This window comes from Marmota flaviventris, chromosome X (assembly GCF_047511675.1).
Source record: "Marmota flaviventris isolate mMarFla1 chromosome X, mMarFla1.hap1, whole genome shotgun sequence".
Classification (NCBI taxonomy): Eukaryota; Metazoa; Chordata; class Mammalia; order Rodentia; family Sciuridae; genus Marmota; species Marmota flaviventris.
The window spans coordinates 94299224-94324606 of record NC_092518.1 but is presented as its reverse complement, the minus strand read 5'-3'; the positions used below and the strand labels follow the sequence as shown (position 1 = coordinate 94324606).

The following is a 25383-nucleotide window of genomic DNA, read 5'->3' as shown; positions in this document are numbered from 1 at the left end:
AATAAATGATCTCATACTTCATCTCAAAATCCTAGAAAAAGAAGAGCAAAACAACAGCAAAAGAAGTAGAAGGCAAGAAATAATTAAAATCAGAGCTGAAATTAATGAAATCGAAACAAAAGAAACAATTGAAAAAATTGACAAAACTAAAAGTTGGTTCTTTGAAAAAATAAACAAAATCGACAGACCCTTAGCCATGCTAGCGAAGAGAAGAAGAGAGAGAACTCAAATTACTAGCATACGGGATGAAAAAGGCAATATCACAACAGACACTTCAGAAATACAGAAGATAATCAAACACTATTTTGAATCCTTATACTCCAATAAATTAGAAGATAGTGAAGGCATCGATAAATTTCTGAAGTCATATGATCTGCCCAGATTGAGTCAGGAGGATATAGACAACCTAAACAGACCAATATCAATCGAGGAAATAGAAGAAACCATCAAAAGACTACCAACTAAGAAAAGCCCAGGACCGGATGGGTATACAGCAGAATTTTACAAAACCTTTAAAGAGGAAGTAATACCAATACTTTTGAAGCTACTTCAGGAAATAGAAAAAGAGGGAGAACTTCCAAATTCATTCTACGAGGCCAACATCACCCTGATACCTAAACCAGACAAAGACACCTCAAAGAAAGAAAACTACAGACCAATATCTCTAATGAACCTAGATGCAAAAATCCTCAATAAAATTCTGGCCACTCGGATACAAAAACATATCAAAAAAATTGTGCACCATGATCAAGTAGGATTCATCCCTGGGATGCAAGGCTGGTTCAATATACGGAAATCAATAAATGTTATTCACCACATCAATAGACTTAAAAATAAGAACCATATGATCATGTCGATAGATGCGGAAAAAGCATTCGACAAAGTACAGCATCCCTTTATGTTCAAAACTCAAGAAAAACTAGGGATAACAGGAACATACCTCAATATTGTAAAAGTAATCTATGCTAAGCCTCAGGCTAGCATCATTCTGAATGGAGAAAAATCGAAGGCATTCCCTCTAAAATCTGGAACAAGACAGGGATGCCCTCTCTCACCACTTCTGTTCAACATAGTTCTCGAAACACTGGCCAGAGCAATTAGACAGACGAAAGAAATTAAAGGCATAAAAATAGGAAAAGAAGAACTTAAATTATCACTATTTGCAGATGATATGATTCTATACCTAGCAGACCCAAAAGGCTCTACAAAGAAACTATTAGAGCTAATAAATGAATTCAGCAAAGTGGCAGGATATAAAATCAACACGCATAAATCAAAGGCATTCCTGTATATCAGCGACAAATCCTCTGAAATGGAAATGAGGACAACCACTCCATTCACAATATCTTCAAAAAAAATAAAATACTTGGGAATCAACCTAACAAAAGAGGTGAAAGACTTATACAATGAAAACTACAGAACCCTAAAGAGAGAAATAGAAGAAGATCTTAGAAGATGGAAAAATATACCCTGTTCATGGATAGGCAGAACTAACATCATCAAAATGGCGATATTACCAAAAGTTCTCTATAGGTTTAATGCAATGCCAATCAAAATCCCAACGGCATTTCTTGTAGAAATAGAGAAAGCAATCATGAAATTCATATGGAAAAATAAAAGACCTAGACTAGCAAAAACAATGCTAAGCAGGAAGTGTGAATCAGGCGGTATAGCGATACCAGACTTCAAACTATACTACAGAGCAATAGTAACAAAAACAGCATGGTACTGGTACCAAAACAGGTGGGTGGACCAATGATACAGAATAGAGGACACAGAAACCAATCCACAAAACTACAACTATCTTATATTTGATAAAGGGGCTAAAAGCATGCAATGGAGGAAGGATAGCATCTTCAACAAATGGTGCTGGGAAAACTGGAAATCCATATGCAACAAAATGAAACTGAATCCCTTTCTCTCGCCATGCACAAAAGTTAATTCAAAATGGATCAAGGAGCTTGATATCAAATCAGAGACACGCCATCTGATAGAAGAAAAAGTTGGCTACGATCTACATTCTGTGGGGTCGGGCTCCAAATTCCTCAATAGGACACCCATAGCACAAAAGTTAATAACTAGAATCAACAATTGGGACTTACTCAAACTAAAAAGTTTTTTCTCAGCTAAAGAAACAATAAGAGAGGTAAATAGAGAGCCTACATCCTGGGAACAAATCTTTACTCCTCACACTTCAGATAGAGCCCTAATATCCAGAGTATACAAAGAACTCAAAAAATTAGACAATAAGATAACAAACAACCCAATCAACAAATGGGCCAAGGACCTGAACAGACACTTCTCAGAGGAGGACATACAATCAATCAACAAGTACATGAAAAAATGCTCACCATCTCTAGCAGTCAGAGAAATGCAAATCAAAACCACCCTAAGATACCATCTCACTCCAGTAAGATTGGCAGCCATTATGAAGTCAAACAACAACAAGTGCTGGCGAGGATGTGGGGAAAAGGGTACACTTGTACATTGCTGGTGGGACTGCAAATTGGTGCAGCCAATTTGGAAAGCAGTATGGAGATTTCTTGGAAAGCTGGGAATGGAGCCACCATTTGACCCAGCTATTCCCCTTCCAGGTCTATTCCCTAAAGACCTAAAAAGAGCATGCTACAGGGACACTGCTACATCAATGTTCATAGAAGCTCAATTCACAATAGCAAGACTGTGGAACCAACCCAGATGCCCTTCAATAGACGAATGGATTAAAAAAATGTGGCATTTATACACAATGGAGTATTACTCTGCATTAAAAAATGACAAAATCATAGAATTTGCAGGGAAATGGATGGCACTAGAGCAGATTATGCTAAGTGAAGCTAGCCAATCCCTAAAAAACAAATGCCAAATGTCTTCTTTGACATAAGGAGAGTAACTAAGAACAGAGTAGGGACGAAGAGCATGAGAAGAAGATTAACATTAAACAGAGATGAGAGGTGGGAGGGAAAGGGAGAGAAAAGGGAAATTGCATGGAAATGGAAGGAGACCCTCAGGGTTATACAAAAGAACATACAAGAGGAAATGAGGGGAAAGGGAAAAATAATACAAGGGGGAGAAATGAAGGTCAGTAGAGGGGGTAGAGAGAGAAGAGGGGTGGGGAGGGGAGGGGAGGGGGGATAGCAGAGGATAGGAAAGGTAGCAGAACATGACAGTCACTAGTATGGCAATATGTAAATCAATGGATGTGTAATTGATGTGATTCTGCAATCTGTATATGGGCTAAAAATGGGAGTTCATAACCCACTTGAAGCAAAGTGTGAAAGATGATATATCAAGAACTATGTAATGTTTTGAACAACCAACAATAAAAAAAAAATAAAAAAAAAAAAGTCAGTAGTAAAAGAAGTGTTGAAAATCCCAGAAAACAAATGATAAAACGAGGTTCAGAGGAGGTGGGTGGGATGGGAAATAACCACACAAGGGTATGGTCAGTGAAAGACAGGAAGAACATCACTTTTTCCAGGATGGAGAGAAGAACATAAGGATGGACATGGGAGGCTGTCTCTCCCTCTGGAGATAGCCTGCAATCTCCCTTGAATATATATTCCTTGCTTTACCCCAAAAGTTTCTTGCTCTCAAGATGGCTATGTTCTCCTTTGCACCTTTATGATGGCTGGCATTCTCCCTGAGTGTGCAGTTCTTACTTTACCCCCAAAATGTCTATTCACTGGAATAGTCCACATTCTCCCTTAAATTTTATCCACTTTTTCAGGTAAATCTGTCTCTTAAAAAAATAATGAGCAGACACAGGTAAAGAAGCTTATGGAAGTAAAGTATTGAGGGAATTCCCACCTGAAAAGCTCTACATCTCAGTCAGGTGTGTTGGGGTGTGTGTGTGTGTGTGTGTGTGTGTGAATAGAAAGGACAGAAAATTTGAATATAGTGTGTTACAGGAAGCTTGGAGAAGATGGAAAGTTTACACATGACTTCTGAGGGCAATGTATGGAGGAACTGACCAAAGGCAAAATAAGTGAATGGTGTTGAAACCATACTTATAATAAGAACCATGAAATTTTAGTGATACTAATCAGAATGCTTGAGAGATTTTTTCTAGTAGGCTGACAGTGAGCACACTGGAAAGGGATTGGACATTGGTCCCAGATGGAAGGGACAAGAAGGTAAAAAGGTATTCTTTTTCAAGAATAGCGAGGGGAAAGTTTCAGAAATTGGTAATAGAGGTACAAGCTTATTGGGAAGAAAAGAAGCTGAAAGAAGTAGAGATTTGAGTCAAAGAAAGGGTCCCAGCAGTGGTGGGGTTGTGGCTCAGTGGTACAATGCTTGCCTACCATGCATGAGGCACTGGATTCGATCCTCAGCACCACATAAAGGCAAAATAAAGATATTGTGTCCACCTAAAACTAAAAAATAAATATTAAAAAACGTAAGGTCCCCAGCAGTTTATGAGTTCAGAAAGAGAACTCTTAGGGGTAAATGAAGCCCAGGTGGCAGAAGAGAAAGCAATATCAAAGTCACTGCAATTTAGAAGCCCAAACATTGAGAAGCTGGGGGTAGGATCATAGGTCTTTAATAGAAGTCTCTCAGCCTGCTGGTTATCCCTGTAATGGAAATATTGAGAATCACAGGCCACAAACTTCTGGGAATGTGAACGAAGTGACAAAGAGGATAGGTGGTAGTGCTGGCGAAATAAAGAGACAATGATAAAAGAGAAAGCATTTTCTCATAAAGAAAAAGAGAGATAATGATCTAGAAGAGACAAGGAGGAGCTAGGCAGGATGGGAGGCAGGGTAGAAAAAGCAGCCTCCATGAGAGGGAATATCCAGAGAAAAATATGAAGGACTCTGATTTTGTGGAGAGCTACTGATAGAAATGGAGGTGGTTTGTAAGAAATATAATTTCTTAATGAGCTTGATTCAATCACTCTACATTGTATATGTTGTGGTGTCACTGAACACTCTATATGTATATACAATTATAATTTGTCAATATCCAATAAGAAAATTTAAAAAATAAACACTTTAACAAAACAGAGGAAAAAAATTAAATATAGTTCCAGAGAGCCAAAAGCAAAGATATGTCAGGAAAGGGTATAGGGAAAAGAGGAAGAAAAAAACAGTGTGGACGAGAAGAGTCACATGCACTATGGTGGTACCTAACAACATGGGAATGAGGGAGGGATGGAATCCCCACTCGGCACTACCCCATATCACAGGGACAGACATTTTATGCTCAAGGAGGACTTTGCCTTTCAGAAAAATAAGGCTCCTACAATGTGAGGCATGTATAGGAAAGCTGTCTTGCCATCCTAAGGATAAAAATGCCCAAACCATTTATTTCTGGAAAATTCTGACAGCCTTCTACAGAAAAGAAGCCTCAAAGTTTCAGCTTTATTGGTTTACAAGGAAATAATCTCCCCACCCCTCACTCCAGTTCCATTCCCCCTCCTCAAGGCCTTGAGTCCAAGCTTGGAACTAAAGGTAGAGCCAGCCCTAGAAAAAATTCAGATTTTTCTCTCCATGTTCATCATTTCTTAGTGAACAGCAGATGGTAGCAAAGAGCTGGGAAAGGTGATAAATCCTTAATATTGCTCTAGGGCAGCCAAATAGGTGATATGGCCCATCAAGTTCTAGAGGGTGGTGAATGCTCCCACCTAGGACCTGGAGTCAAAGATCACCTGGGTGAGATCATTACACCTGTCCTGCAAGCCAAATCCTCACTGAGCTAGGATGTCAAAGAGGTATCAGCAGCAAAACAGTGTATCATGTCTCCCATCACAGTCCTACTATTTCTTGCCTCACCAGTTAGGGACCTAGGCTACCAACAGGAAATGCTCTAAGATGACACAATTATCTTCCCCCAAATGGTGAAGAGGGCCAGTTGTGGTGGCCCTTGCCTATAATCCCAGTGGATCAGGAGGCTGAAGCAGAAGGATCGTGACTTCAAAGCCAGCCTCAGCAAAAGCAAGGTGCTAAGCAACTCAGTGAGACCCTGTCTCTAAATAAAGTACAAAATAGGGCTGGGGGATGTGGCTCAGTGGTCAAGTGCCTCTGAGTTCAATCCCCAGTACCCCCAAAAAATGGTGAAGAAAAAGGGAAGGTGAACTAGGCTTTGGAAATGATCCTGCTCCCACACTACCCTCTGCAGTGCTTATTGGACTGTATGACATTTGTATATCTTCCCTAATAGACAGGGGCTCCTTCTGCAAAGACCATCTCTCTCTGATTATCTGTGATTTCCTACTAAAAATGCCTGGCACACAGTAAATGTTCAAAAAATGTGTATTCAGTGAATCAGGGCAAGAGGTGGGGGAGACTCCCAGCCTGATATGGTTAGGACTGAGAAATTTAGCCTTTCAGACTTCATATTGTATGAGAAACACCCCTGGTCTGGGAAGGAATTTAGGCTGGGCTTTGAAACAGTTTCTCTCTGAGACTGAACTATTATCCTGGCTCCATTGTTTATGGCTATGGGCAAAGTGCTCAATGTTTCTAGGCCTTGATTTTCTCCTTCACAGAAGGTAGATTCTTCAACCAGCTGTTTGTGACAGGAAAATACACAAAACATAACTGTCACATGTATCTTGTACCCAACAAGCACTCAATTAAAAGTAGTCACTGATCCAGGCATGGGGGTGTCCACCTGTAATTCCAGGTAGTCAGGAGATTGAGACCAGAGGATCCTGAGTTTAAGGTCAACCTGGGCAATGTCTCAAAAATATTAGTCACTGATATATTTTGTGCTTATTATTCCTGTTGCTACAGCTTCTTCTCAGGGCCAGGTATTAGGGGCAGGGTGGGGGATAGTCATTAGAAGTAGGAAGTAAATTGGAATTATGATTCAGAATCTGTACTTCCTCAGCTCAGTTCCCTCAAATAGCATAGCACCAGAACCAATAGAAAGTTACAGAAGAGTCAGCCCAGTCTAGAGGGCATAGCTTCCCGATTGTGTTTTTGGAGGGAGGTGGGATGGCTACTTGATATTTTCCATGTCAACCAGTCTAGCTCAGCTGACGATTTTTTATGTTTCCCTCAGAGTAAAAAGAGGTTTAACTAATAGCCATAAGGATTTGGGTATAATTCCTACCACACAAATCAGAAGCCAGGAACAATGAGGATAGAGTCTGGCGTCCTGGTTCCACTCAAAATCAGTTTATCTCTGAGACTTGTCTATTATCTGGAGTCTGTTGCCTGTGTAACAGAGGACAGAACTGACTAATAACACAACTTCAGACCTCCCCTAAAGCTAACTAAATGTAACTAAATGAAAGTGTTCTTTGGCAGTGTGAGACCCCAAGTGGCTACACAGTGTAAAAGCAGCCTCAAAGAAGATTTAGACAAATGTATAGAAAGGAGGCCTAATTGATAGGAACCAGGGGATAGGTGACCAATTTCTTGACTACCAACAAGCAAGAAAATCCAGAAGAACTTCCAGACCACCCTCCAGTGAAGTTAAGGGCTCAAATGGCCTCATGCCATTTTTAGTGCAATAGAAATAAAACTCTTGCTGCCTGGGCTGAGGTATGGAGGGTGGGTCTTCCAGAAAAATCCCAGCAACCAAGATAGAGAGACTAGTCAATAAGACTAAAAGACAATGTCTCCCAGTTATAGGGCCTTTCAGGAAGGGAAGAATGCTAAGAAAGATCAGCTTGACCACAAAGGCCCAGGAACTCCTCTTTCCTTTCGTCAACTACACAGTGGAGAGAAGGGAGCATTTAAGGGGCAATGTGAACATAAATAGATCAGGTTCTTTTGTACAAGACTGTCTCTACCAGGTGGGCAGACTCCTTCTCTTGGCCAAATGAAAAGTTTGCAATGGTTTTACACGAAGAATTACATGAAGGATTCTGTTAGTTCACCTGCCTCTTCCCTCAATGCCATAATCCCCCAGGCCCTTGAGGCCTAATCCCTTTTAGTATCTTCTTGGGTTCTGAGAGGATGGATGCAATGAGCAAGAACATAAAGGTCCAAGTGCTCCATTTTGTCCTTCCATGCTATACTTGACACTGAGGCAGGGGGCAGACACAAGCACAAGAGAGGGACAAAGTGTAGGGGACACCATGCAAATCCAAGGCCACTGCCAAGAGCCCAAAGCCTAGGCCCTATGACAGGCAGTTAGCGGTGCCATGCTCAACCCACAAAAGATGTTTCTGAAAGCCTCCAATGCTTTGCAGGCCTCATCCATGCCCAACTCCCCAGTCCCCAGTGTCTATCATTAAACATGCTGAAGAAACCCAGCCAAGCAGCAGCTCAAGATGCTGGTAGACCCCCAAGAAGTAGCTGACTCCTCCAAATCCAAACAGAGGGAGAGGCAAGGTGTGGGGTGACATAGGGATGTTATGTGCTGGCCTTACCTCCTTTCCAAAGCAGGTAGATGGGCACCACGTAGAGCATGACATGCTGAATGTAGTAAATCTCCAATTCAAAGGGAAGCTATGAAGACAAGATGGAGAGAGGCATTTCAGAGAAGGAAACACTTATTTCAGGAGATTCTGAACTTGAACGCCCTTGCTCTTCAGGATCCACATTTTAGCAGACCCAGGCATTTCACCAATTCACCTCTTTTTTCACAATTAAAAAGAAAAAAAGATGAATATACTCCTGACCTAGAACAGAATCTTCCAAGGTGTATTTTACTGAGATGATACTTGAAAAATACCTCACTAAAAAAAAGTTTGGTTAAAAATTTACTAAAGGTTGCATATAACATATTCCCTTGGAGAGTCATCATGCATGGTATTGGTACATTAAGGATTTGAGTGGACTCTACAGATAAGAATCCTACTTAATATTTTTTTCTCCAAAGTTTCTTAAATGTATTTAGGAAGTGACTTAAAAAATATAACACTTAGGATTCTGCAGAATATACTTGGAGAAACACAACCTTATGTCATTTCCTACTCCTGGCAAGTAGATGGTAAACTATTTGACATGTAGGACTATTTGACATGTAGATCATATGAAGGAGGATTTATTATCCTCATTTTCCAAATTGAAAAAAAAAGTGATTACTAAATCTGGTCAAGTCTAGATCCAAAAATAACAAGTTTCCACATAGGATACTTGGATGTCAGTCAGGGCTTGACCTATCATTTTTATTATTTTTTAGTTGTAGATGAACACAATACCTTCATTTTTTAAATTTTTCATATGGTGCTGAGGATAGAACCCAGTGCCTCACATGTGCTAGACAAGTGCTCTACCACTGAGCCACAACCCCAGCCCTATTTTTGACTGAAGACCAACCAGCAGGGCCAATTCTGACATAGTAAGCCAAAAGAACTTCCCTTCTCTATTGACATATAACATACCCACTTATTCACCCTTTTCCCAATCCCCCTCAAAATAGAAGCTATGGATTACCAAAGTCGAGTATAGTTTCAACCTGGCATGGGGATCCTGCTGTTGAGCTTGGCAACAGGCAGAAAATGGAAACAGCTGGGTGGCTAACTTAATTTGGGGGAGAAAAAGAACTTCATCAGCTGGCAAGAGGCCTCACCTATAGGGCATACTAACATGTGCATGCATGTGCAAATGGATACACACTGATCTCAAGGGCAGCTCAGAGAGACAAGGATACCCAAGGGAAGGTGTCAGCTGCCTCCCTGTTCCCTATAGAGCAAGCACATAATCAAGAATTGTGCTAATGAGAGGAGGCAGTTATAGGCCCCCCAGGCACAGGAGCCCAAGTCTACTGTGTGCCAAGGGCTAAAACCAAAAGATAGCAAAGCTCCCAGAATGGGAGCTAGGACAACTGTAAACCCTTGGCACGAACAGCGGCTCTAGCTCTTGACAATCCATATCAAAGGAGAATCTCCAGAGACCTAGATAATGCTCAACTATTACTTTATGTTCACAGAGGTGAATATAAAAACCCAGAAATGGAGATAAGTTTCCAAGTGTCTCTGTGGAAGATGCTGGAATGGGTTATGGGATCTGAAATTGGGCATTACTAGCACATGGTAGGTCTGGAAGCCTAAAAGGCCCATATTTGGCCTTCAATGTGGTCAGGATGACCCTACTATTTTATGTGAGTACTGCCATATACTTTTCTTTTTTCCATATTTTTATTGGTGCATTATGATTATACATTGTAGATTATTGTTATACATTCATACATGTACACTGCTTTATACTTTTCAAATGTGTTCACATTCATGAGCTACTCGGTCTCTCTGTGTTCGACACATAAGGAGCATAAGGTACAAAAAGGTTAATTGACTCTTTGCTGAGGTCACCCAGAAAATAGTCAAGGAGGAAAAAGTCTTAGGAAGGCTCAACTCTCTGGCTATAAACCAGAACCCTGACCTCTCCCTGAAATGGGCTTGAAGTCAGGTTGCTGTCCCACTGCAGCAGAAGAGAAACATACCTTCAAGAGCCTGTGGCCAATAGTCCCAGCACACTGTCAAGCAGTCCCCCTACTGACATCTCCAATTCCAGTGGCCAATTACTCATCTGAACTAAAAATGGTTGCCTCCCTGTCCTTCCCTTAAAGCCCCATAGAAAGCAAAGCGCCCACCTGCATGTCCAGGGACACAGTTAAGTGCTGTGCTTCTAATTCTAAGTAAGGACTTTGGAGTCTGTCAAATTTGTGTTCTAGACTTGGTTCTGGTACTTATCAGTCCTATGGCCCAGGACAAGTCATACAACCTTTCTGCCCTGGCTTTGGTATCAGTAAAATGGAAGTTATTATGCTGTCGCAAAACTAGTGTACAATATTTAAAATGTTTAAGAATATAACAAACACTTATACATTTTATGTGTTAGGAACTCTTTGTAAACCATTAATTTAAACTAATCACTATAACAATTGCACTGTTCCCATTATCTCCATTTTAGAGATGTTAAACTGAGGCATGGAGAATTTATATAACATACTGAAGAGCATACAACTCATTTGGTGACACAGCCAGGATTCAAATTCAAGCAGTCTACTCTAGAATTCATAGTTTTAGCCAGTATAAGGTCCGTCCTCCCTTGAGACCTGTGGGGAATTGGTTCCAGGACCCCCACAGACACCAAGATCTGCAAATGTTCAAGTCCCTTGCATAAAATGGCATAGTATTAGCATATAACCTACATATATTCTCCTGTATGCTTTAAATCATCTGTAGTTTACTGATAACACCTAATACAATATATAGGTTATGTATAGGTTATGTAAATAACCATTATCCTGTATTGCTTAGGGACTAATGACAACAACAGTCTGTACCTGTTCTTTACAGATGCCATTTTTCAAATATCCTCAATCCACAGCTGGTTAAATATATGGATAGGGAATCTGTGGGTATGCGGATGATCCATGGCTATGAGAGGCCAATTGTACTCTGCTCCTCCTGTTTGCTCCCTCACAAAAGTTTGACACATAGGTGGGGTTAGATGGGGAAGAGCCACTGTTACTATAACCAGAGTGGTAACAGCAGTATAAGAGCATGTCTTTCCCTGTTCCTCCACATGGTAAGTGGGCCTAGCACCTTCCTATTCAAATGATTGAACAGCCTGCTCTACCTACTGTTGTCCCAGCCCCACATCATGCAATGGCCAAGCTTATCCTGGAACAGAGGCCTCACAGCTGCTAAGCCTCTTGTCACTGACCCACTGCACCTCTGTAGTCACCTTGGCCAGAGACCTCAATGAGGGTTGTCTAGAGAGTGTCCCCATGAGAGTTTCCTTCCTCTGATGGCTGCCTCACTCCTATTCTAAGAGTTCCCTACCTTAGGAGCAGGGAGCACAAAGTGTGTTTAACTCAGTACAAGTGGCACTGGCAACCAGGGCCAGGGTCTGGAAAGAGAAAATAGTAAAAGAAGTAGTGTGGGGAAAGAGGAAGGGGAAAAAGGAAGGAGCTGAAAGAGAAGAGACAAAAGGGAGCTGGAGAACCAATCACTTGACATTTAATAGCTTATTAAGTACTTATATTATGTACCGTGTACTGTGCTAACTACATTTATATATACTTTCCTGTGGAGTGGGGACAATGATCATCCACATTTTACAGATGAGGAAAGTAAGGCATAGATAGAGAAGTCAAAGAATGCCCCTAAAAGAAGCATTAGACATGGAGGATGAGGGCAAACGGCACTGAGTAGTAGGTACTGAGTGTAGGCTGAGTTCCAGGAACTTTCTCAAAGAGTCTCCCCAACCTTCTTTTCCCTGTTTTATGAACAATATAAGTGAAATGCCACACTTCCTTCAGAAGAATTTCATTGAATTCAGTTAATTCATTTCTAGCCTAAAGATCTTGTACTTAAGAATTTTAAATATCCACAGCCTGATTCTTTTTCAGCTGGAGGAATCCCAAGGCTACATCTGACATGGATGCAATTCAAGTCAAAAGAAATAAAAAATATTTTAAGCTATACAGACCATTAACTTCTTTTTCATATCCAAGTCAACATGCTTTAAGAACTGAAATTACAGAGTGGTAAACTTAACCAGGCCTCTGGAGTCAGACTGCCTGAAACATCAGATACATGGACCCTGTCTGTGGCAAGATCCCCACCCTGCTTCTTCCCACCTCCCAACCTGGACTGGACAGTGACATGCACCAACATCCTCTGCCATGAAGACTACCAATCTCACTGTCCTACATCCTTTTTATTTCAGCCACCAAAAGTAGCCCAAGATTCCCAGGTTACCCTCCCCAACACCTGAACTCAAATCCCTGTATGGCTCTGTACATATCCTAGTCTGTCCCATCATCCACCCCCTCTTTCAGTACTTGAAATCCTTCTATTTTCTTGAGCTCCTAGCTCTCGCTAGCAAAATTTCCTATACCTCAAACTTTTCTGTGAATAGCCCATTTACCGTTTTGCTTTACCAAAAACTTAGCCCCACTCTAAGACACTATTATCCCAATAGCCCTCTTGAGTAGTGGGTAGTTTTCCTCTAATACCTCCTTCTGCTACTTGACCAGGAGGGCACCCCTCTGCTTCTCACTGTAGCTTCTAATTTTTTTTTTGCCTTTTTGTTAACCACTCCTCTGAAATGAAACTACAGTACCCACCACTCCTTCCTGTTGTAGTCACATATGGCCCCCTCCACAGTCCTCAAAGACTTTGTCTCTTGCCTCCCAGTCACTGCTTTCCCCAACAGTCCCTGGTCAAAATTCCTGTGTTTTCAATATTTAATAATGCCCTGGCTTCTCCTTGCATTTCCTTCCACTCAACCTAAGATCTCCTCTCCCCATGTTGCCTCACCCCTATTCCCTTAGTCGCACCTGTCATTATTAATACTTGTGACTCCTCTGTAATGCACCTCACTCTCCACTGTCCAACTCACTCCTCCTCATACCCCAGCTGATACTTTTTCAACTTCACCAGGACCTCAAGTCTATTGATCCTGCCGCCTCTTGACTGCCTCCCCCATCAACCTCATGTCCCCATTTCTATATTCATCCAGCACCGAGTTTAAGGTCCAGCAGCACTTCATTCTGTACATTCACGAACTCTTCTGACATTCTCTCTCCCCTTTTCCTGCTTGCCTTGCCAAACTGCATTCCTGGTTAAAGCCAACTGTCTTCCTTTACATCTCTATATGTCTGCAAGCAAGCATGGCTGGAGAAAAATATGAATAAATGCATACTGTTAACTCTTTAAATTCACTACAGCAAACTTTGAGCAGACTCCTAATGTTGCCCTATAATCCAACTATGTTTTAAGGCTATTCATTCTCCTTTCTCCTAAGCAACTATTTCACACCTTCTCCCATTTGCTTCAAACCTTCCCCATCCTTGCCTATTTCACAGGGTGATGGGGGAGGGTTGTAGGACATAGGCTCCCACCTCCATGCCTCCCTCCTCCCTGCATCCATGCTCACAGCTGCCTGTTTCCCTGCCTCTATGTAGGAAGCCCTATGCTGCTGGCTAAAGAATGCTATCTTCCATCTAAAGAAACAAAAACTCTTGACCCTACTTTCTGCCACAGCTACTACCTCCAGTTCTCTGCTTCCCTTCATACTTTAGAGGAAATCTCCTCAAAAGACTTGTGTCTAACTCAGAACCCTTGGTAGCTCTCCTCTGAAATATTCTTCTACCCAAATTCTTCCAAATTTTCACTCCCATAATTTTACCCAAATTGTTCTGGTGAGGTTACCTACAATTCCATTTGGTTAATTCCAATGGGCAACACACACATGTGGTGTCTTTGCATGAACTATAAGCAGGTGCCTTTTTACTGCCAAGACTCAAATCATGCCAGTGTTTCAGAGAGATCTGGGGCCCAATCACCCTTGTATGCAGTTGACAACCTGTATAACTGGATATGCCAGTCATGGTCAGTTTCCAAGCCTCGTTTTTCTCAATTAACCAAGCAGCATTTGATAGAGTTGATGATTCCTTCACCCTTAAAACACTTCCAGTACTAGGCTACTACACAGCACAGATCTTTTCCTTTATTCTTTCCCTATCTCAAAGGCTTTCATTTTCAAACTCCTTTGCTGGATCTTCTTTATGTCCCTCATCTCTAAATATTACAAAGCCCCAGAAATAATTCTTTGGCTCTCTTCTCTTTTAGGTAATCTTATCCAAATTCTTAGTTCTAACTCACAAATAAATCTGTCCAGCATAGAGTCAGGCTGCTAAGATTGAAATTCTAGCTTCATTTACTTGCTATGTAAGTTTTGGCAAATCACTTAATCTTGCTGAGTATCAGTTGGCTCATCTGTAAAATGGGGATGATAATAGCATCTACCTCATCAGTTTCTGGTGAAATTAGGTGAGATAATGCATATAGAGTTCTTGGTCCAGTGCTAACATATTATAATCATTATCCTCTCCTTTCATATTAATTCTGCCAGTAACTAGTAAAGCTGGAATTTCAATCCCAGTCAGCAAGACTTAATACCAGGTCTCTCTGGGCCTAAAGTTGGAGTTTTATTTCATAATTCTGCCCTAGCAAGAGCCTCCAGTATGGCTCAGATTGGTGGCACACACCTGTGATTCCAGCAATTTGGAAGAGTGAGGCAAGAGGATCACAAGTTGGAGACCAACCTGGACAATTTAATAAGACTTTTTCTCAAAATAAAAGTAAAAAGGACTGGGGATGTATCTCAGTGGTAGAGAACCCCTGGATTCAATTCCCTGTACCAGGGAGAAAAAGAGCTTCTAAGCAAGAGATGGTGGCACTTGGGCCTGCCCCACAAGCCCTAAGTCACAAATCTGTATATTTGGCAGGTACTTAGGCTTCCAGTCCATTTTTTGACCCATCTCTAGGGCAGGATTTTTCAATGGAATCTTCTTTGCTTCTCAAAGAAACATCAATACTTCTCACTTAGGATGGTCCTATCCTCATTCTCATCAAATAACCAAGGAACACTTACTGAGGCACTAGTGGGTGGTAGGTAACATGGTTACTCTTGCAATGTGGTAATGATGAAGGCATCTTGTATGATAGCTTCGTAGCTCCCATAAGAGCTGCCCTGTAAGACTCCACAGTGCAATTGAGAAGACCAACAGATAAGAAATTAATATCAGTGCAGCAAAAGATTATGAGAACTCTTTAGATGAAGTGTTGGCTTGGATTCTAGTTTTGTTTCAAAGCAAAGGAAAGGCATGCATATAGTGTGCAGTTGCAGAGAGTTCCTGCTGGTAAATGGCTACAGGGGATATTACTAGAGGCAGGGAGACCAGTTAGAAACTAGTGATGGGAATGTTTAAATAAAGCCTATGGCAGAGGGAGTGAGAAAAGAGAGAATGGGTAGATTTGGGAGAAGTTCAGGAAGCTGAATCACCAGGAGTAGTGAACAGAATGGATAGAGAGTTATACAGAAAAAGAAAGGTAAAGACCAAAAGATGATTCTCATGATGATGGCTTAGGTGATTGTTAGGATGTTGGGGTTTCTTCCTAACTTAGGACCTACAGTCAAAGATACAGACTGGAGAAGGTGAGGTACAAGAAAAGACGCTGGGACCATGCTGAATTTGTGGTGACTCTACGACAGCCTGGCAGAGATGCTCATAAATCAGTGGAAATGTGGGCCTGGATGGTAACAAAGCTAGCAAGGATAAGAGATGAAAGTGGGGCAAATGAAACACATATATAACTGTATGTTACAAAACAGACACATACTGATGTACATCAGAAAACACAAACATGTCAGTTTAAAAGGATGAGGTTTGGAAATGCTGATATTTTCTTCAAATATGCTAATGGAACACCTTATGCACTCCACTTTTCAGACCCTGGTCCTCTATAGTCTTTTGAGGAGCAAGTGGGTAGAGAGATAAAGAAGTCATAATTAAAAAGTAGTGACAATACAGAGAAATAATTGTTAAGAATCGGAGAAATATGCTGGGTATAGTGGTGCATGCCTATAATCCCAGTGGCTTGGGAGGCTGAGGCAGGAGGATCACAAGTTCAAAGTCAGCCTCAGCAACTTAGAGAGACTGTGTCTCAAAATAAAAAAAAATAAGAAAGAGCTGGGGATGTGGCCCAGTAGATAATTGCCCTGGGTTAAATCCCTAGTACCAAAAAGAGAAAGAACAGGAGAAATTTGAACATAATTTATAGACTGAGGGAAAGAGCAAGTAGATGAGGAGAGAGTGAAGAAGCAAGAGAAGCAGGATGTCATTAGAAGGCAAGAGGAATGGAAGCAGGCAAGAGGGGACAGAACCTGAAACACAAATGGAAGGGTTAGCCTTGGGCTCCCTGGAGATAAGGAGGGAAGGATAGGCTGAGGTGAGATCATCTGTATGAAGGAGGGGTTCATGGTATAACAGCTTCCCACAAGCCTCTCAACACCGCCCCCCCCCACTCCTCCTGCTCTTGAGGCCAATTGGCTGGGTCACCATTGGCGGAGCCAAAAAGAGTCCCCCAATGAGCAGCTCCGTGGTCTGAAAGGGCGGGGGAAACAGCCCAATGAGCATCACCGCAGAGGAGCCAATCAGCTGGCAGCTGGAAGTTTGCTGGGGCCACGGTGAGCCAATCATCAGCTGGAAGTTTGGTTGGGCCCCTTCGGCTGTGGCTCTCAACAGTGGTTCATGGTATAAGTTAAGGGAGCTCTCATCATATACCCCAGGAGACTTGCCATTACCAGAAGTGTCCATGGCTAATGATAAGTGAGGGTATACAGTCGCATAGAGAGGACACTGGACTCAGCTTAGCCCCAGACTACAGTCAAGGAGTCAAAAAATACAATCCATTTCCCTTAGAGGAGAAAGAATACAACCCATGGTTTTAACTGCTCTTGTTGTTTATTCCAATAAAGTTTGGCTTTGGAACAGTTTATCTTCATTAACTAACCACATTCTTAAACTGTGGTCTCTTAGGGCCACAAACTCCCTAGGACTAAATCTTAGAGGATCCACAAAAGGAGTACCCACAACCTAAATGACCATCACTATAGGACTAGTTAAATAAACCCCCATATATTCATAGAACAGAGTACCATGTCGCCATTAAAAACAACACAGTACCAACAGGAAATATTCTGGCAAATACAGAATGTGGGGCATTCTTCAAAACAACTATACAAATAATTCACCAAAACTTCAATATCCTGGATGTGGTGGTGCATGTCTATGATCCCAGGGACTCAGAAGGCTAAGGTAAGAGGATTGCAAGTTCAAAGCTATCCTCAGCAACTTAGCAAGGCCCTAAGTAGCTCAGTGAGACCCTGTCTCTAAATAAAACACAAAACAGGGCTGGGGATGTGCCTCAGTGGTCAAGCACCTCTGGGTTCAATCCCCAGTTTTGTTTTGTTTTTTTTTAAAAAAAGCAAAAACCCTTCAATATGGTGAATGAAGAAGGAAAGGGGAACTAGTTCTAGAGTAAAACAATAAAACAAAACTAAACAGGACAGTCAAAGCAACACTTAAAACTTAACCAGATCATGATTTAGGGGGGAAAAAGGTACATAAAGAAGTTTTGGGGACAATTGAGGAAATCTGAATATAAATAAAATAGATGGTATAACATAATTCATTGATTTTTTTCCTAAAGGGTGAGAATAGTATGGTTTACACAAAAGAATGTCCTTATTTTTAGGAACTATAGGCTGAAGTAGGTAGAACTAAACTTTCAGTGTATCTATAGCTTTCACTGCAATAATTTAGGAAACTTAACAGAGAACTGCTTAGTAAGAGAATGTAAAAAGACATTTAACAATTTTTAATCCATCTGGAGGTTATATAGTTGTGCATTCTAATATTTCCACTTTTTAGTATGTTTGAATATTTATATAATAAAATGTTGGGAACATTTCAAATTTAAATGGCACAATCTATATGAACTAATTATGAAAAAAGCTTAACATATACTACATGACAATAAAAACAAGGTACATAATTTTTGGAGAACAATTTGCCAGTACTTATCAACATTTGTGAATGCTCATTCACTTTAACTTAACAATTTCACTTCTAGGAATTTTCATTAGAACAAAATGTTCACTGCAGCATTATTTGTGAACAAAAAAATTATAAAGTGTCCTGACTGTTCATCAGTGGGAGAGTCATCAAAAAACACTCTAGCTGGGCATGGTGGCATACACCTGTAATCCCAGCGGCTAGGGAGGCTGAGGCAAGAGGATGTCAAGTTCAAAGCCAGCCTCAGCAACTTAGCGAGACCCTATCTCAAAATAAAAAATAAAAATGACTCAGTGCCCTTGGGTTCAATTCCCAGTACCAAAAAATAAGACACAGCATAGAAGATGAACCACTTGACTCTATTTTTCAAAAGGAGATACTACCATTTCTGGGTAAAAGAGAACAACTCTATACTGCATAAAGCACAATTCTCTTTGTAAGAGAAAAAGGACTTCATTTGCATACTTTTAGATGTATGTAGATGCATAGGAAAAGAACTGGGGTGTGACTTGCCAAAACTGGGGAGAGGAAGAGGATTGGCAAGGGGTTGAGAAAGGGAAGAGGAAACATTAACGTTGGAATTCATATCCTTTTACAGCTAGATTTTTGCAACAAATGAATGTGTGCATTTATTAATCATGTGCTAAAAATATTTTAAAAGATTGAAAAAAATCCAAAGAGGAATATATTACACTACTAACAGCAATTACCTATCATCTGGGCAGTGGAAGAAGTAAATTTCATGTTAGATTCTTTTATCTCTATATTATAGAAATCTTTAAAACAAGGGGATACATTAAGCTATTAGTGAAAAATAGTGCTAATTTCTTCTTGTTTTTTAGAATCTCCTCTCTCAGAGTATCTGAACATATTAAGAAAGTAATATGTAAAAAGGGTCCATAGACCCCCAAATCCCATAATCTCACTGTATCTGCCCTGATGATACATATGTACCCCTCCAGTCAGGATAAACACCCACAGCCCTCCCTATAAGGCATATAGTATTCTACCTTATTCCATCCCATGATGTGGTGAGGCCACTGGTCTTTCCATTTGGAGAAAACCCTATCAGGGCTACTCTGGTCTTCTTCCTTGTGCACAGTGTCCTTGGGAGAGTGAGGAGCAGAGTTGTGACTGTCTGTTGTCTGGCCCCTAGCATCAAACAAAATATTTTGAGCCCGTGAAAAATGTCATTTGCTCTTGTGGCACAGCTATTTGGGCAAGCACACTTCCTGATGTAAAAGGTGTAGCTGCCCAGTCCTGCCTGCCTGGTTCAGACAAGCCCACAGAACTGTATGGAATGGCAATTTCAGGTCTATCAGTCAAGATGTTCTATAAGGCTGTTTCTTTTCTCTTCCCTTCTCTTCCTTTAAGATGCTAGGGATTGAACCCAAGGCCTCATACACACTAGGCAAGCACTGTATCTCTAAGCTATATCTATAGCCCTTAGTTCTTTTTTTTTTTTTTTAACCAGGATGAAAATGAAACCTCCTAGCTCTTCTCCCACCTTTAACTGACTTAGTAGTTGCTGCCTGTCCTGGGGAAATCACCAAGTACTATTCTTAGATATTGTTGCTAGTATCAAACAGTCATTTCTGGAGAGGCAGGGAAAGAAGCACTAGTGTTTTAATAATAATGCTTAATAATAATAGTAATAATAATAGGAATGACAGTTAATATTTGATTGTTCCTAGGGAATATATCACACCTAACTGCTACATTTTTTTCCTGAGTTTTAATGATAAAGGAGGGTGATTAACATAATGATGGTAATAATGACTGATACTTAGAGACTCTAATGGGATGAATTGTCTATCCCCAAATTCAGTCTTGGTACTAATGCCCAATACTTCAGAATGTGACTGCATTTGGAGACAGGGCCTTGAAAGAGGTAAAGGTAAAAATGAAGTTATACTGGTAGGTCCTAATTCAATGTGACCAGTGACCTTAAATGAAAAATAGTTTAGGATACAGAGAGATACCTGAAAAGCCATATGAAGACACTAGAAGAAGGCTATTGACGAGAGAGAGAGACTCTGAGAAGAAACCCACCCTGATAACATCTTGATCTTAGACTTCTTCTTCCAAAACTGAGAATAAATTTGTCTACATTAAGCCACCCAGACTATAGTAAGGTGTTTGTTACGGTAGTGCTAGCAAACTAATATACTGACCTACTGTGATTTACAACCAGTAGCTTTTTTTTTTTTTTTTTTTTTGTATCTAGGGATTGAATTCGGGGGTGTTTTACCACTGAGCTACATCCTCAACCCTTTTATTTATTTTATTTTTGTGGTGCTGGGGATTCAGCCCAGGGCCTTGTGAATGCGAGACAAGCACTCTACCAACTGAGCTATATCCCCAGCCTCCAACCCTTTTATTTTCTATTTTGAGACCAGGTCTTGCTAAGTTGATAAGGCTGGCCTCAAACTTGTGATCCTCCTGCCAACCAAATCTCTAGATTATAGGTGTAGGCCACTGAGATTGGCAGGTAGTTCCTTTTTGTTACTCTCAATTTTTTTACAGTTTTTTATTAGATTTTTTTTTGGAGGGGTGGGTACAGGGGATTGAACTCAGGGGCACTCAACCACTGAGCCACATCCCCAGCCCCTTTTTGCATTTCATTTAGAGACAGGGATCCCTGAGTTGCTTAGTGCCTTATTTTGCAGAGGCTGGCTTTGAACTCATGATCTTCCTGCCTCAGCCTCCGAAGCCACTGAGATTACAGGCATGATCCATTGGGATTACAGGTATGTGTCACTGCACCCAGCTGTTACTCTCAATTTTAAGATAAGGGACTCAAGACACAGAGAAGTTTTTTGTTTGTCTGTTTTGTTATACCAAAATACTAGAAATAGCCAAATGCCCAAAGAAAAATAGAGAAAAACATCATGGCCTATTTACAAGATAGAATGTTACAGGACAGTGAAAATGTAAGTAGAATTCTATGCATTCAATACTAGGAATGAATCATACTAATCTAATGTTGCATAGAATAAGAAAGTCCCAGAAGATGACATACAAATAGGACCCTTTTTTATAAGGATCAACAAACAATTAAAACTAAATAATATCTTATTTAGGACTCTATGTATCCATATCTATATATCTGTGCATATGAAATAAAACTCTATTTTATGAAAAAGCAAAGGAGTAATAGCCAAAATTCAGAGTAGCAGTTCTCTTGGGGTGGGTAGGGAAGGATTGGGAAGCAGCAAATAGGCAGATATGTTATGATCTAAGGGACTAGTTCTTAGGTTGGGTTCAGTCGTTTGTTATTCATAAGTAAATAAATACATAAATTAAATGAAACTATGCACAGAAAAAAATGGTGGAATAAGTTACAAATCAAGGATTCTAAATTTGATTACCCTAATTATGCGTACCCACCTTTGCTCTTTTTAAATTGGATCTAATTCTTTTTTTTGCGGGGTTGGGGGAGATAAACTCAGGATCTCAGTCAGGATTTGAACCCAAGGAATCTGACTTCAGAAACCCATGATCTTAAATTCTGTTGTTTGTTCCATAGTTTAGCCTGCTCCCTTGCTGGAAAAGAATTAGGGTCTTTTATGAACATTGTGGGCCTTACCTTACCTAGCTACCATGATATAGGCACTACCTTCATATCAGAATGGACAGAGGGGGCTCTGAATTCATTAAATCCAGACTTACCACTTCTTCAGACTGAGCCAAAGGTCAAATATGACGCAGGAGGAGGAGAGAATCTTTGAGTATACAAGAAGGTACTTCAGGACTTAGAAGTCCATCCTTGAACTCATTGACATTTTACTCAAGGAGGGAAAGTCAATATTTGTATGGCTCTCTCCACAGAGCTCAGAGGAAAGGCTAATGAGAGAGAGAGATGGTTCAAAAAGCCTATAGAGGAACAAGGGCAGCTGCAAGTCAAAAGCAAATCAGCTTGTGTGTGAAGGCCGAACTGCTCCCATAGACTGACCTGAGCTGGGCTGGCCTTCCTGCTTAGGCAGTATGACAGAGGGCTCAAAGAGGGCCTTTCCCACCTCTGAAAGGGCCACAGCAATGTTCTCCCCTGGCCTGGGTTACAGATTTCACCCTGACATCTAAGCCATGTCAAGTACAGAAGTATGAGAGGAAAGGCACTAAACTCCCAATTCCTCTTCAGCCCACACAGTCTGTGGTAGCCTCCTTCCATATTTTAATGCCTTCAAAGGACTTGAGCATCAGATGGCTTGATATAAAGGCCAACCTCACACTAGCACTAGAGCAAAGGCAAGGATAAAAGCCTCTGAGAGTTGGCTCTCATCCTGGTCAAAACAGCTCAAGGGCACTGGACCTACCCCATAGCCAGCCAAGCAGGGAGTCTGGTTAATCTTCTACTCCCTGGGGACCATTGCTTAAAGGCAGCCAATGGGCCAGGCAATCATTCCTGAGGCCTGCCTCCAACACCCCCTCCCGAACCACCACTAGTCTCATGACCTCTGTTAGGAGGTAGAGCCAGGTTCATGAATCTCTAAATCAAGGAAGGCAAATCTCACGTCTTCCTGGAGGCCACCAGAAATGAATGGTACTTGACCTGTACACCCTGGCACAAGTCATCTATATTCACGTCTCTTTCTACTTTGATTTGTTTCTAATCTTCTGTTGTTTAGCTCTCCCATTCTCTATCTCTTCCCATGCTTGAAGCCTGATCTCAGATTCTCCATCAGCACTAAAATATGGCAAGTTCAGCCCTGCAGTAGTTCTTGGCTAATGCAAAACAAAGAATTTGCATAATTTTATTTGTATTACATATTTTTAGGAGAATCTTCTTTGGACCAATTGGGAAGGGACCCAGCAATCTGTATTTTTTTAAAGTAATGGTGATTGAACCCAGGGGTGCTTAACACTGAGTCACATCCCCAGCCCTTTTATGTTTTATTTAGAGACAGGGTCTTGCTAAGTTGCTCAGGGCCTCACTAAGTTGCTGAGGCTGGCTTTGAACTTGTGATCCTCCTGCCTCAGCCTCCCAGGTCACTGGGATTACATGCATGTACCACTGCATCCAGCTAGAAATCTGTATTTTCATAAAGCTCCCTAAGGATATTTGGGTATATAAGTATTCAATTCATACTTGGAGAAGTACTATAGTAGGGCAGTTTCCAAATCTCTAAGTGACAGGTAAGGAAACTCAGGATATTCTCACAACGAAATGGAAAACAGCTCCCCAGCAAAATATATTGAGGATATTAACATAACTCATGTTCAAAACAACAGAAAGATAACAATAACAATTGTAACAATAATAATAACTGCTAATACATATCACTCCTCTGCCAATCATTGGCCTAGGTAGTTTCTATGTACTAATTCTTATAATAACTCCATAAGATAGGTTTTACAATCCTCCTTTTACTCCTGAGGAAATTGAGAGACAGACAGGTTAAGTTTCTGGCACAATGTTTCTTACAGAGACAGGATATAAAACAGGCAATCTGGTACAAGTCAATGATCCTAACCATTGACCTACACTACCTCAATGTACACAGAAGCCCTTTATGGTATAGAGGGAACACTGACTTTAAAACTTGATTTACAAATGAATCAAATACATGATTAGTTTGACCTCCTGCTACTGAGACATCCTTTTTCACCCCTACCACATGTGCACAAATATGGAATATTCTAATTATATTGCCATGGGAACGAATTAGCACTTGAATCTTCATGACTTCCAACAGATGCCAACCAATTCATTCAACAAGTATTCACTGAGCACCTACTATGTGTCACCTATTATCAACAAGGTCCAGGCAGTCCCTGCCTTCATACACCTTACAGTCTTAAACAAAACTCACTTCGAATACTGACTTCTAGGATTTTGAAGTGCTCAGAAATGAAAATATGGTTTAATTCAGAGTTCCATGGACTCAAGTCCAGTACTATTAGTGTTTTCTTAGCCACATGACAGGTTAAATGGGTTTTCCAATCTCATAGAACTTCATACAATACTAGTCACATAGTAGGTATTTATCAACTTACTGAGAGCTATTTCAGGAGAGCAATGACAACCAATGGATAGAATTAGAATGTCCTCCTGGCTACCCCTGAGAGTAAGGACACAGCTATAAATGGGTTGGAAAACAAGAGCCAAGCATTCATTACTGATAAATCAAATGCTACTTGTTAAAGACATCACCCACTGAAAAAGTCCTGAATAAAATATTTTTTAAATTGTTTTTTAAAATCTATGAACTATCAAGAGCTAGGGGTGTAGCCAAGTGATAGAGCACTTGCATAGCATTCAGGAAGCCCTGGCCTGTATCAATACAAACAACTCAAAGAAACAACAAATAATAACAAAGCCTATGAAATATCAATTACGTAAGAAATCTGCTGACTAGAGACTAAGTGAAATGGGAACCCAGAGAAATACGTTGGGTACTACATCATCCAGTATTCACCAAAAGATTTGCTAAGGCAGCTGAACTTAAGCTTCAATTTTTTATAGCCTAGTGGGGCATAGAAAATGGAAGACAAAACCCAAGATTTCCAAAGTGTCTAATAAAAGATGACCTCCACAAAAATGGGACCCCAAAGAGCTACACCTCAGTGCAAAGATGTACTAGAAATACAAATTGCTTCTGGAGGGTTAAGGAAAATCCATTCTTGGGCTGGGGTGGCACAGCACTTGCCTTGCATGTGTGAGGCACTGGGTTCAATCCTTAGCACCATATAAAAATAAACAAATAAAATAAAGGTATTCTGTCCATCTACAACTACAAAAATATTTTTAAAATCCATTCTTGAGGGACTGGGGTTGTGGCTCAGTGGTGGAGCACTTGCCTGGCATATGTGAGGCACTGGGCTCAATTCTCAGCACCACATAAAAATAAATAAATAAACAAAATAAAGATATTACATCCATCTACAACTAAAAATATTTTTAAAAATCTATTCTTCAATCTTTGCACTGAGTTAGGCTAGTGGAGAGAGACCACAGTATCTGCCCAAAACACAGAACCACAAGCCAGCCTTCATATGGATTTGCAATCTGAATCTGCACTATTTGGGTAATTCAACAGCCTTAGGTTGAGAATTTCACTTAGCATGACTCCAGACTGGCAGCCCTCAAATACTTAGCAAGAACAAAGA

At 40.7% G+C, this 25383-nt stretch overlaps 1 protein-coding gene across 3 annotated transcripts in view; it reads right to left on the bottom strand.

Moving 5' to 3' along the window:
• The window catches only part of Tmem164 (transmembrane protein 164), a 166387-nt gene that overhangs the window by 33360 nt on the left and 107644 nt on the right, over positions 1–25383 (bottom strand). For 2 of the 3 annotated variants that reach the window (XM_071606684.1, XM_071606685.1), the window contains one exon: positions 8324–8402. In XM_071606684.1, coding sequence (XP_071462785.1) covers positions 8324–8402 — 79 coding nt within the window. Of the gene's footprint in view, positions 1–8323; positions 8403–19283; positions 19380–25383 lie in introns of all 3 variants that reach the window. The other variant, XM_027930773.2, reaches the window with a different exon arrangement.